This window comes from Sprattus sprattus (assembly GCF_963457725.1).
Source record: "Sprattus sprattus genome assembly, chromosome: 12".
Classification (NCBI taxonomy): Eukaryota; Metazoa; Chordata; class Actinopteri; order Clupeiformes; family Clupeidae; genus Sprattus; species Sprattus sprattus.
The window spans coordinates 13,292,729-13,305,236 of NC_137910.1; the positions used below are offsets into that span (position 1 = coordinate 13,292,729).

At 45.2% G+C, this 12,508-nt stretch overlaps 1 protein-coding gene across 1 annotated transcript; it reads left to right on the forward strand.

Moving 5' to 3' along the window:
- Window positions 1–1,334: 1,334 nt before the first annotated feature.
- Window positions 1,335–12,224, forward strand: LOC308373515 (uncharacterized protein; the record flags this gene model as incomplete). Its single annotated transcript, XM_080849089.1, has 20 exons — window positions 1,335–1,347; window positions 2,456–2,517; window positions 2,744–2,827; window positions 3,074–3,224; window positions 3,551–3,624; window positions 4,087–4,225; window positions 4,765–4,842; window positions 5,346–5,383; window positions 5,576–5,599; window positions 6,388–6,501; window positions 7,317–7,396; window positions 7,623–7,779; window positions 8,458–8,538; window positions 9,151–9,753; window positions 10,002–10,172; window positions 10,363–10,521; window positions 10,807–10,902; window positions 11,238–11,412; window positions 11,618–11,816; window positions 12,092–12,224. 20 exons carry the CDS (start codon window positions 1,335–1,337, stop codon window positions 12,222–12,224), a joined length of 2,631 nt encoding a protein of 876 aa, XP_080705215.1.
- Window positions 12,225–12,508: the final 284 nt, after the last annotated feature.

The window sequence follows — 12,508 nt, forward strand, 5'->3', positions numbered from 1 at the left end:
CTCCTTTGTGTTTGTTTGTCTTCTGCTGTGCCTGGCTCTGGTGGCAGGGATAGGACCTTGTAATACTAGGAGTTTAAGAAAATATTGATAGACTTGAGTATCATGATATGTTGTTTTGTGATACTGTATGGGTTCTCAAAAACACAAAGTCCATTTCAAATTGAGTGTGTGTGTGTGTGTCCATTTCTAATTAGTAGTTTACATGTAAAGATTTGTAGTGGTTCAGTTTGTGTTGTGATTAAAACCCCGTCTGCTAGAAAGCAGTCATGTTCTGATAGCATAAAAAAGTAAAACAAATGTAACGCAAATGATTTTGGTGGTGTGACAGCTTTCTTAGAATTTGATATTTTAAAGTCACAATTTATCGCTTTACTTATAATATCGCAATATCTTGCAATACATTGAATCATAACCCCTGTATCATGAAACGTAGTATTGCCAGATTCTTGCCAACACAGAGCCCTATGCAATACACCTGCTACATTACTTGATATGCGCTATGGTATACTGGATACTGTCTTACTGCTCTATACCACTGAAGCATTTCTCTGGGTCACTTTAATATGTCCTTGAGTACAGTGAAATGTGGCACGCACTTAAACAGGCAAGATGTAAATGGGCCTTTTCAGAATATTGTCTCAGCTGAAATTCAGAGAGGACAAAACATTTAAGAATAAAAATGAAAAAAATGCATCAGAATATGCCCTCTGGTTAACCTTCATTCCAACCTTGGTTACACAAAAACTGAAGTGCCTAATTCTGACTCAGTTTATTATTTTCCTTTAGCTTCCTGCAAAAAAACAACAACAATGAGAACAACCCAGAGGATCCGCACGAGGGTATCGGAACAGTGTAGCCTGTAAGCGCTCTCGCGCTCAGCGTTCCAGGGCGCTTCTTAGGCAACCGGCCATAAATATGTCCTCTGAGACACAGGTCAAGGTAGCCGTGGATGTGACGCAAATCAGGCCGTTTCCACAGCAGACCTGATTCGTGTTTATGAATTGTCTTTAACAATGTTCCCGGAAGAACCGAAATATGACATGTTTCAATCGCTGATTATCTGATTTGACATTTATTTTAAGTGTATGAGGAATTCTTTCAGGTTTTCTTGAAAAGACCAGAGTGATGCATTCACTACGGGAGTTCTTTGTGGTCCCTGAAAAAAATAAAAATAAAATTCCCCGTATCTCCAAAGTTTTCAGTTTGCTTGTTGTCTTTTCGTGACATTTTCAAAATATAATACTGACAGGGTTACTTAAAGTAACTGATAACCTCAAGTCACATTAGTATTGAAGAACAGTTTAGCCTGTCAGCTTTCACGAGGACATGTCAGGATGCGTGGTGGGAGTGAGCGAGTCGTCTTTGTTTTTTTTCTAAGCTGCAGTCTAGCCTACGTCAAGGTGCGGGTCAGGGACTCATTCATTTGTTCGCAAGGAACAGTCGTAGGATGTATGCAGTTGTGGTTATACTAACTTTCTAGCCCCAGCCTTTTCATTTTCGACTATCTGTTCGTTATTATCTGAGCGCAAATTTCAAAACGCGTTTCCGCTGGAGGTGTAGTTTTCATCGCACGGTGTCCAGTGTTTCCAAGTTAGAGAAAGTCTCCAGGTAGCCTTCAATTGATGGAGTTCTATCAGCCCGCAACAAAGATTTTAAGGAAATCCAACCGGTGAGTAGCCTAGTGTAACCCATATGGAATATGCCCGTTCCTTATTAGATGACAAAATGTGCAGCGTTGCCTATTTTAACCAGGTTCTGTTTGCTTCTTGTGCAGTTAACCTACTCTCATTTGGGTAGCCTCCCTGTTGTCATGAAAAAGGCAGATCTGAGCGCCTGTCATGGACAGAGTGTCTGGGTTGAGTTCTCTTATTCAAAATCCCATATCATGATTTAATATAGCTAATAAGCTTAACAACTACATTTTGATTGTTTAGTGTAGTTTGATGTACTGTTAATACTCTGTCAATTGTAAATTCACAAGGTTTTTGGCAAGTCGACTTTATTGTTTTGTATTCATCGACACTGCACTTTGTATCCACAGACAAAAAGACAGTAACGAAGAGGGCGCAGCCGGGAATCCAGGGAAAAACTTTCGAGTGGCCATTCGCTTATGCCCCCAGCGACATTGGGACCCACAAACAGGTCACACGTTTTCTAAGATATCCCCTTGCAGACTTGCACTGGCCCAGTGTGGCGTTCACACACATGCTGTTGATCCAGCCATATCACAAACGTTATGCCATATCAGCATATTTCTGTTGAGTAAATTAATGGTGCGTGTAGAATATGTATACAATAGGCTCCATAACCACGAATAAATCGAGTCTACTCCCAAACTAGATTAGAGTCTTTGATAAACTGGCATTTGTTGCAGATTCATTTAAAGAAGGAAATGTCTTCACAGAGCAGTACAAATAATCGCTAACGAGCACCCTTTCATAATGAAATCTTTCAGACGAGGCAAGATGCTCTATCAAAGTGGTTGAACCGAACAGGATTGTTGTTGACACTGGCCGGGTAAGTGTTTGTGTAGCCTAACTGTCCAAATCAAAACAGCAGTTTTAATTAGAGCAGTGACCTCAAATAGCTTCCTCTACAGATTAAGTTATGCAGAGATGATGTAGTCTACCCAATGTAGGACAACAACCTTAGAGGCATGAGTCCTGGTCTGAAGTTTCATTTTATTAATGTGTTTCTTATAAGGACGCGTAACATCACATCTTTTTAATATTCTGCATTTCAGGGTCATCAGCCCCATTCTCTACTCTTTGATGCAGTGTGGAACGAGAGCGCTAACCAGAAGGATATTTATGAATCGACAGCCAGGGTAGATCATCACACCACATGTTGAAGAGAATCGAATTGTTTAAGACATTTTGTTTTGCATAGTCATGCTTAACTTTGGCAGTACATTATTCACTCACCGAAAGACTTACCGGACTGGAAGTCTCTGGAGAAACATGTAATTGAAATGTAGTGCAGTAAAGATGGGAGATAGTGATTTGTGAGGTCGGGAAAGCGCTATGACTCAGGTCTGAGTCTGACGTGTGTAACGTGAAGTGCGTCTCCTCAGCCTCTGGTGGGGTCCCTCGTGCAGGGCTACAACGGCTGTGTCATCGCGTACGGCTCCCCATGCAGTGGAAAGACCTACACCATGCTTGGCGGGAGCTTGACGGGCAAGCAGCGGGGTATCCTCAGCCGCGTAGCCGAGGACATTTTTAACTGTATCCTTTTCCTGTAGTCATTCGATCCCCTGCTCCCTGTATGGTCAGGCGCACCAGTATAGGACAGTATCTTGGACTGGACGTTTTTCGTGGGCCTTTTGAGGGAAATATGAATTAAATTGGTGTTTGAGCAGTGTTTGTGTATTTTGTAGGCCTTCAGGTGATGGATCATTCCAAGGCGTATTATTAAATTAAGCAAGATCGTATTAAGCAAGATCGTATTGCAGGACGGAGGTTATGAATCTGCTGTCAGTGAACCCCTTAGACAGCAGCCGACTGTGATGAAAACAATATTTTTGTTCCCTTAACTACATGGCTCTACTCAGCGCCCGAGGCTTCCACCTGCAGTGTCAGAGTGTCCTTCTATCACATTTCCAATGAGAAGATCTATGATCTGCTGGTACGTTGTTTTTGTGTGTGTATGTGTGTGTTTGTGTATTTGCAATTCCATTTCCATACCAACTACAGCTCCTTGCATCAGTGACTCAAGTTTCTGGCATCAGTCAGAAGGTTTTGCCATCTAGAGTCAGATTTGTGGTAATATAAAAAAAAATCATGATTTACCAAAATGAAAGCCTGATGTAAATGCAGAGTTTAACAATATTCAAGTGCATTATATGCAAGTTGTTTGCCTGTTTTGGACCTTGTATCGGTTTTGTATACATTTCCCCTGCACTGGGAAATGTAAACCGAATGCATAACCTGAAGCAAAGAATTGAGATATCTAAAACACATAAGGATACCACCACACTTTGACAACAAGGACACAACAAACACGCCTGCAACAAACACGCCTGCACGCCTTAGGAGTAGTGACCACTGGACACTGGACACTACCCTCTGGCACTCCTCTCTCTCACAGGACAGCCAGCCCTCGGAGGTGAGCCGCATCCATGAGGGGGAGGACGCAGTGGTGCTGGAGGGCCTGAAGGAGGTGGAGGTGAGCTCCCCACAGGCCCTGCTCCAGGTGTACCGATGTGGGGCCACCAAGAGACAAGCAGGTGTGAGAACATGTGTGTGTCCAGTGTGAGTGTGTTTGTGTGTGTGTGTATGTGTGTGTGTTTGTGTGTGTGTTTGTGTGTGTGTGTGTGTGTGTGTGTGCACTAAAGCTGTCAGGCTCACTCGTGGCAGAGTTGTTCAGGACCGCGTCTCCCAAGTCTTCTTCAGCTTCCACAGTGTGAACCTGTGGAGCGAGTGTTCACAATGAGCATCTCTCTATCATTTGATGATGGTTGTCCTTGAACCATGGGGAAATGCTTTTGGTAGATACAGAAGAAAATGACCAAGTAAATGCTTTTTTTGAACCTCACTGACTGTGATATAGACTGACATGAATTATTTGAGTTTGCATAATGCTGTGGCTTAGTTTGTTAATTGTGGTGACGCTGTTGCGTAAAGTTGCCTTGTGCTGTCTTCATATTCATCATTTTAAATTGCCATGTTATGCTCCCAAGAGGAGTTGCCACAAATATGTTTGACGTTGTCGTCTCTAGTTTCCCATAGCAGTGTTCCTCTCTACTCAATATGTTCTGTGTTTTAGGCACCTCCAAGGGTGACTTTGCCAGCAGAAGTCATGCTATATTCAACATAACGGTGATCAACATAAAGGCCAGCCATGGTGAGCTTATATTTCACAAACAAGTTTTACTTTCCAGAAACACCTTTTGACATATAGTTTGTTTCCACCCACGAAAACAAGACACAAAAGATAATGAAGCCAGAAACTGTAGGGACTCTGAGCGCTTTGTCCATCTCCGCTCAAACAGCTGTCATCAGCAGAGAGGCTGAAGTGAAACCAGCGTGATAACATTCACTACGGTTCTTCCTCATAACCTCATTATTGCAATTCTCCTCCGTCATAAACCACATTAAAAAACAAAGATCACGTGCGTTAACTGGAATCTCATTCCCCTTGTGTGTGTGTGTGTGCGTGCGTGTGTGTTTCGAAATCATGCCTTGGAGCTGATATGTATGTATGTGCATACCTAAATTCCATAAGGCTCCACTTTGGGGTTGTTTTCGTACTTTTTTGTCTGTGCAAATATGCCCTGACGTGGCAGGGCTGGGTTGTATTATCCGAACTGACACAGAGGAATCCCTGTCCTCATGCGTATGTTTCAGCACCGGGGGGAGGCCTGACAGCCAGCAAGCTCACTCTGGTAAGCGTCTAATGAGTCTCTTGATAAATGGTTGGAAGTGTTGCATTCTTGCGCACACCCTGGCGTGGGGTCGTAAGACGCCGCGTGTGGGATGAGTGTGTGTGTGTGTTTAAATTCACTTGCAATCCAGGCTGTCCTCAAACATTTGTTGACGTTTCTCTCTCTCTCTCTCTCTCTACCTCTCTCTCATAGGTGGATCTTGCGAGCTCAGGGAAAGTAAGTCCCTTGGTCATTTCTCAATATCTCTGTATTCACAAACACCCACTGAAACACACACACACACACACACACACACAGACCGACACACACACACACACACACACACCGACACACACACACACACACACACACACAGTTACACCAATGCACTCGTTTATAAGCACAAAACTAGTCACACAGTCTTAAACACACACACACACACACACACACACACACACACACACACACACACACACACACACACACACATACACACACACACACACACACACACACACACACAGTTACACCAATGCACTCGTTTATAAGCACAAAGCTAGTCACTAGTCACACAGTCTTAAACACACAGACAGACACACACACACACACACACACACACACACACACACACACACACACACACACACACACACACACACACAGTTACACCAATGCACTCGTTTATAAGCACAAAGCTAGTCATACAGTCTTAAACACACACACACACACACACAAACACACACACACACACAAATCACACAGAGAAAACGTTGTATGCAGAAGTACACTCAAAGGATAAAGTACCTCCAGACATCCATACTGCGCAGAGTAAGCATAATTACAAGAATGATAACACAACGTCTTTCTGATTTCCTCTGACGTGGGTCGTCTGTTTAACGTAGTCTGAGCGATAACAGGTCTTAATGCACAGACCAGTGATGTAATGCTAATTGACAGGAATGTACTGTTCCTCTTGGCCCTGTGACATGTGAGTCTATGTGACGCTCTCGTGTCCAATCCCGTAGGCTCGCAGTCAACGCAGTAACGCTGCCCTGGAAGTCAAGAGGTGTTTCCAAACAGTCCCGGAAAACCCACAGGAGGCCAAAACTCTCAAGCGGTCCCTCACAATATTTGGAAATGTGAGTCACATTTCTCTCGTGTTTTCGCAAAACTCCCCTTGTTTTGATTGAAACATCCACCCTCCCCTGCGCAATTTGCTAATCGGAGGTTATGGCACGTTCACCCAAAAAACGAGCGCACACATCAGCCTGTGTGAAGCGGAGGGGATAATCACATGCAGCCCACTGCTTTGAGTCGTCCCCCTCACAGGTCAGGCTTCATGCTGTCATCTTACATCTGTCATTTTAGATCCCCCCACTCCCTGCCCACTCAGGAAATTATGTTAAGAGTTAAACATCTTTCCTTTGGAGAGGGACGTGTCAAGACCAAACAAAGTGAAAGCGATTTTAAGGAGGATATTGGCCCCCATCTCCATGGCAACCTGCAGATAAGAGGAGGCCCATTCTTTCCCCTGTGGAATGCTTCTTTGAGTGTAACGAGCAAGGGAAAACACAATGAACATTCCCCACTTGAATGAAGGTGGCTTATACAGAGAAGGGGATAAGGCAAGAGAGGGTGAAAGGAATTTTGGTCCCCCCCCCCCCCCACTTTCCTTTTTAAAGTAATACTACGCTGCAGATTGACTGGCTTCCCCTCAGTGAATGCTGGAGAAGAAGTCCATATGGATTTTGTAGATATAACAAGGTTTTGACATTTGTATTGAACTGCAAGGAGCATGTTTGACATGTGTTGAATATAGTATTTCACTCTGGTGTGTGCAAGTGCATGAAAGAGACTTACCCGACTCTCTGAATCCACACTGTTTCTTTTTTTTAAACACGCTCTATGGCGACATTATTTCTACGCACTTTGATTTTATTCCATTTCATTTCAGGTCATCTTCGCCCTCAGCATGGCTGGTTGTCACCATGTTCCTTACAGAGAGTCAAAGCTCACCAGGGTTCTGAGGGACTGGTAAGAAGCAGACTCCTGTCTATTAACACAATGCGGAAGTTAGTTCTACTTGCTTTAAGGCACGGCAAATATCACCTTACATCAATATAGTCTTCATTTGCTTTATTCACGTTGCATTCCCAATCAGCCATTGCCTGAAATTGTACTGACATATTTCTGGATGCAACCTACAAACTCATTTGTCTCTTCAACACCATGGTTCTTTTTCTTGGATTGTTAAACGCAGCCTGGGAGGAAACTGCCGGATGTCTCTGATCGTCACGGTGTCTCCCCACTTGTCCTCGGTCACTGAGACCCTCAGCAGCCTGCAGTTTGCGTCTCGTGCTATGGCCATCCCTGGAAGACCAGTCCAGCGCTCACAGCTGCAGTGTGCCCTCGTCCAGGTACAGAAACAGTGGTAGAACATACAGTGGGGAAAATAAGTATTTGACCCCTTGTCGATTTTGCAAGTTTGGCCACTTGCAAAGAAATGCGTGATCTATAATTGCAACGGTAGGTTTATTTCAACAGTGAGAGACAGAATATCAACAAAAACATCCAGAAAACCGCATTTTATAACAGTTATGAATTGATTGATTCCGTGACGAATGCAAATCAATTCATAACTGTAATAAAATGCATTTTTCTGGATGTTTTTGTTGATATTCTGTCTCTCAGTGTTGAAATAGACATACCATTACAATTATAGGTCACATATTTCTTTGCAAGAGGTCAAATTTGCAAAATCGGCAGGGGGTCAAATACTTATTTTCCCCACTGTAGTATTTGGAACACCAAATATGCTGTTCGGTTCAATTCACACAGTTTGAATGTGTGTGTTGGCTATAAATAAAACGTTTTCTTGGCGCAGTATAAAGCACTCCCACAAACGTACAACTGCTCAGCATACGTGCCGTGCTCAGGTGTCACATTTCCACCTCAGAGCTAATTTCATGTCTGTGTTTTTGCTAAAGTATTAAAGTTCTCACGAGCTCTACAGCATGCTGTTTATACGGGCCTGTGGTAATATGACTATGCCGTTGGGGAAGTGTGTGTGAGTGGTGTCTCTTTGTCTCACACAGGTGCAGAGCACGGTGACGGAGCGGAGCGTGCCCGCTGCGAACAGACAGCACACACACACACCATTCAGCGGGGACAAAAGGGTGCGTACTGTGGAGCCTGCGTGGACAGCCAAGACCCAGAGGGCTGCAGAGTTTGTCTTCTCAAGTGTTCTCACACACGCATGGAGGGCTCATAAACCTTAATGTGGACCCCCCACCAGCCTCTGCCTCTCCCACCCATCCCTGTGTGTGTGTGTGTGTGTGTGTGTGTGTGTGTGTGTGTGTGAGTGAGTGAGTGCTCGCAATGGTCTTTTTATGGGAATTTTTTAGTTTCCGTGGCCATTCCCCAAAGCTACAGGATTTTATTTCCCCAGCAGCGACAGCACAGAGGACCATAAACAGGCTGCATGTTGGCCTTAGGGGAGTGGGGGAGAAGAGCTCACAACTCCTACAGATGAGGGCCAGCCAAAAATGAAACAGGTGTACTGGACATAGTATACAGAATAGGGCTGAATAGATGATTGTTCTTTGCATTTGTCCTTTACATCAGATTAAGGTATTGTATGAAATACATTATTTTTCAGTGGGTCAGAACGGGGCACTGTGTAACTATGCTGAGAATGATTTATGATGAGGTGACAGTGTGGTGTGGTATGAGTCATGGCATGTGATGATGAAGTCTGCACCATACTCTTTTACTCTGCCTTTGTTCAGCCCACGGCTCAAACCTGCCTGCCTCCCATCCCGTCCGGCCCGTCCTCTCCGCCGTTCCGACCAGGCCACAGACAGCCGGATGATCCCGAGCAAAAAGCATTCCTGCCCCATCTGGAGAAACAGAGCCAGCACGAGGGTAGCTGCGGTGGCAGCAGCCACTTTGGGTTTCCTGCAGGAAGAGGCCACTGTCCACAAGAGGAGCGGGCAGCAGTTGGAGGAAGGACCACGGAGAGCAGGGCGTCTCGCGTGCTCTCCTCCCGCCCGCGATCCTACTCCAGCAGCCTGTCCGGGCCACTCCCTCTGCCCCAGGACGGAGGAGGGGGAGGCGCGGGAAGGGAGAAGGTGGTGTACCCTTCCCCACGACGCTCTGTGGAGAGACTATCTGCCTCCTCCTCCTCCTCCTCCTCCTCTGCTTTGGGTCCATGTGCTCCTGCGTCCCTCTCCAGCGCTCCTGCTGTGTGCCCCAACTGCAAGAGGGAGAGGAAGATCAGGGAGGAGTACGACAAGTTCATCGTTCAGGCGCGCAGGGACAGAGATTCCCTCAACCAGAGAGTGGCAGAGCTGGAGGCCAGGCTCCTGACGAGAGGAGCAGAGAGAGAGGAGGAGGAGCAGGAGGAGGAGGAGGAGCAGGAGAGGGTGATGGAAGAACACGAGCAAAGAGAGGAGGAGGAGGAGGAAGAGGCCATGGAGATTTCAAGATGTAACACAGCTGAGATACCTGTCAATGCAGAGGTAGTTCTAATACTCAGTTGAGAATTCAGATAAACTATCAAACTGTAGATCTTTAACAGAATTTCAGGGGTTTATTCTGTGGCTGAGTTTGTGTTGAGTGTGCCCTTGTGTTTGGGTAGGAGCAGACACCAGGCTCTGCTGAAGCTCCACAGGACATGGAGACTCTGAGAGATGATGTGGAGACTCCGAGAGATGATGTGGAGACTCGGGGAGAGGCCGTGAGCTCCACGCTCAACGGAAAACAACTTCTTGAGCTAGAGAAAGAGAACAACCAGCTTAAAGGGCAGATTGTGAGTGCATAGAGATCATCAAGAAGACACCTCAGCAACAGTTTTCACCTCTCTATTCTTAGTTTCTTTTTCTATTGCTCCATCCTTCTCTTGTCTAACTCCTCTTTCCCTCCAATCTCCCTCCCAATTCCATGTCTCTGGTTATCTGCTGTTTGACTTTCTTCTTCTTCTGCTCCCCCTCTCTCCATAGCTGGCCTTGCAGCGGGAGCTGGAGGTGTCCCGGGAGCAGCTGGATCAGAGCGCGGAGCGGGAGAAGCTCCTGAGCGAGCGCCGGCACGCCGAGCAGGCCCAGGCTGCCCAGGACACACAGGAGTTTCAAAGGCAGCTGAACCAGGCCAGACAGCAGACGGTAGGCTCCAGAGCACAGGAAGCGCCTTAATCACAGCAACACAATTAAGCCTCCACAACACAGGAAGAAGAGGATGCAGAGACAGCCTGGCTCTCGCCTGAGCCAAACTCATTCCACACTCTCGTTTTTTGCTTGTGTTGTTTTGTTTTTTTTAACTGACGCAGAGATGCAACTGTGAGAGTTTTTAAGCAGAAGCGCTAGTCGAAGAGAGAGTTGTAGATTAAACAAATAAAAGTGTGCTGTTTGTGTTATCTGAAAGGCTTCCCATCTCTCTTCACCTTTAAGGAGGGCTTGCTGTCAGAGCTGCGGACTTTCAAGGCCGAGCACGAGAGATTTAAAGGGAATGTTGCCCTGAGTGTGGCTCAGCTTCAGAAAGATAAGGTGCTCTGCCTGTCTTTCATTCTCACACCAGCCCTGTTTTTATTCTACTTTTGGCTTTACTCAAGCGTGTGAATGTGTCAATATTCGTTTTGTGTGTTTTTCTAAAAGGATGATTTGATGTCTAATCTTGATGAAGTAAGAGAATGTTATGAAAAGGTAAGCTGCATTATAAATATTGAAATGAATACTTTTGGAAATATTATTCTCAGAATCATAAAAATATATTTTCTTAAATCTTTTAAAGTGAGAAGCAATTATATTCCCATTGCATGAAAATCAGAGCATAGTTAAAGAGTAGCTCAACCATGATAGAATGTGTTTGCTTCCCCCTACAGGTGAAATCTGAGAATGCTGTTCTCAGTGAGAGAGTGGAGACTCTGAAGAGAGAGGTGAACTATGGTCTCCATGGAAACTCAGGGCCCTCTCATGTCCACACAGTCACCACCAACACTGAAATGCTGGTGGTGTCCCACCACGTGTCCCAGCAGTGTTCGGGGCGGGTGAACACAGGCAGGAGCATCACACACACACACACACACACACACACACACACATCAACACGTTCTCTGTATTAAATATTATGTGTTCATTGAAATGATGTGATTTTGCATTGTGCTGAGTTATTACGTGCAAGGTTTATTAAAATGTGTGTAGATCACAAGTTAAACAAGAGCCATCACAATTTCATTTTTGGCAAATGTTTCACTGTGCGCAGACAGCAAATGCTGCTATACCAGCTGTAGTGGCTTCCAGGAGAGACCTGTGCCTGCGTCTCCAGAGAAACCACCAGAAGACCCAGAGAACGGGACCGATCAGGAACCCAGCCCACCCAGGACCGAACCACCAGAGGACCCAGAGAACAGGACCGAACAGGAACCCAGTCTACTCAAGACCAAAGATGCTTTCAAGCAACTGTGAGTCATGTGCTTCTCAGATCCAGGAAACTGACAAGGAACAAATCACTTCTCGTCAGGACATTAGCCTCAAATAAAAATGTAAAAATCAGCCTGATGGCTCTCTACTACCTTGCAGTATCTACCAGCTCACTTGACATCCATGCAGTGTAACGCAACATTTAGCACAGACCTAGCACAGAAATATAATTTACCGCTGTTACCTAGGGTTTATATTACCTATAGGTTATACATAATACTGTATGTATTTATTTCATTGGCCTGTTTCTGAGCAGGAGGAGGGAGCACAGCCTGTTGCTGGATGTGATGCTGGTCCTGTACAAGAGGGAGTGGTTCGCCCAGGAGGCCGTGCCCTATGTCAGACGCACGCTCAGCAAGTGTGGGATGAAGGTGGATGAGATGAACTGAATAACACCCGGAAGGGGTTGAAGAAGATGGAGTGACAGAAGGACAAGCGGAAAACTCAAAACTCAGTACATCGCTCATGTATATCACTGTCCCTTGATATCTGCAACACACAGAACCTGGTGTCTGTAATCACTGAGTGAGTTTATGTCATTTAGGAGTTTACTGAGTGGCATCACAAAAAAAGCTACTTTGAGTTAGTTTACAGAATTCCTGTTGAACACGTTTTATATTGAACATAAAGATCATTGCTTTATTTTGCACATGAAAAACATATATGGACATGT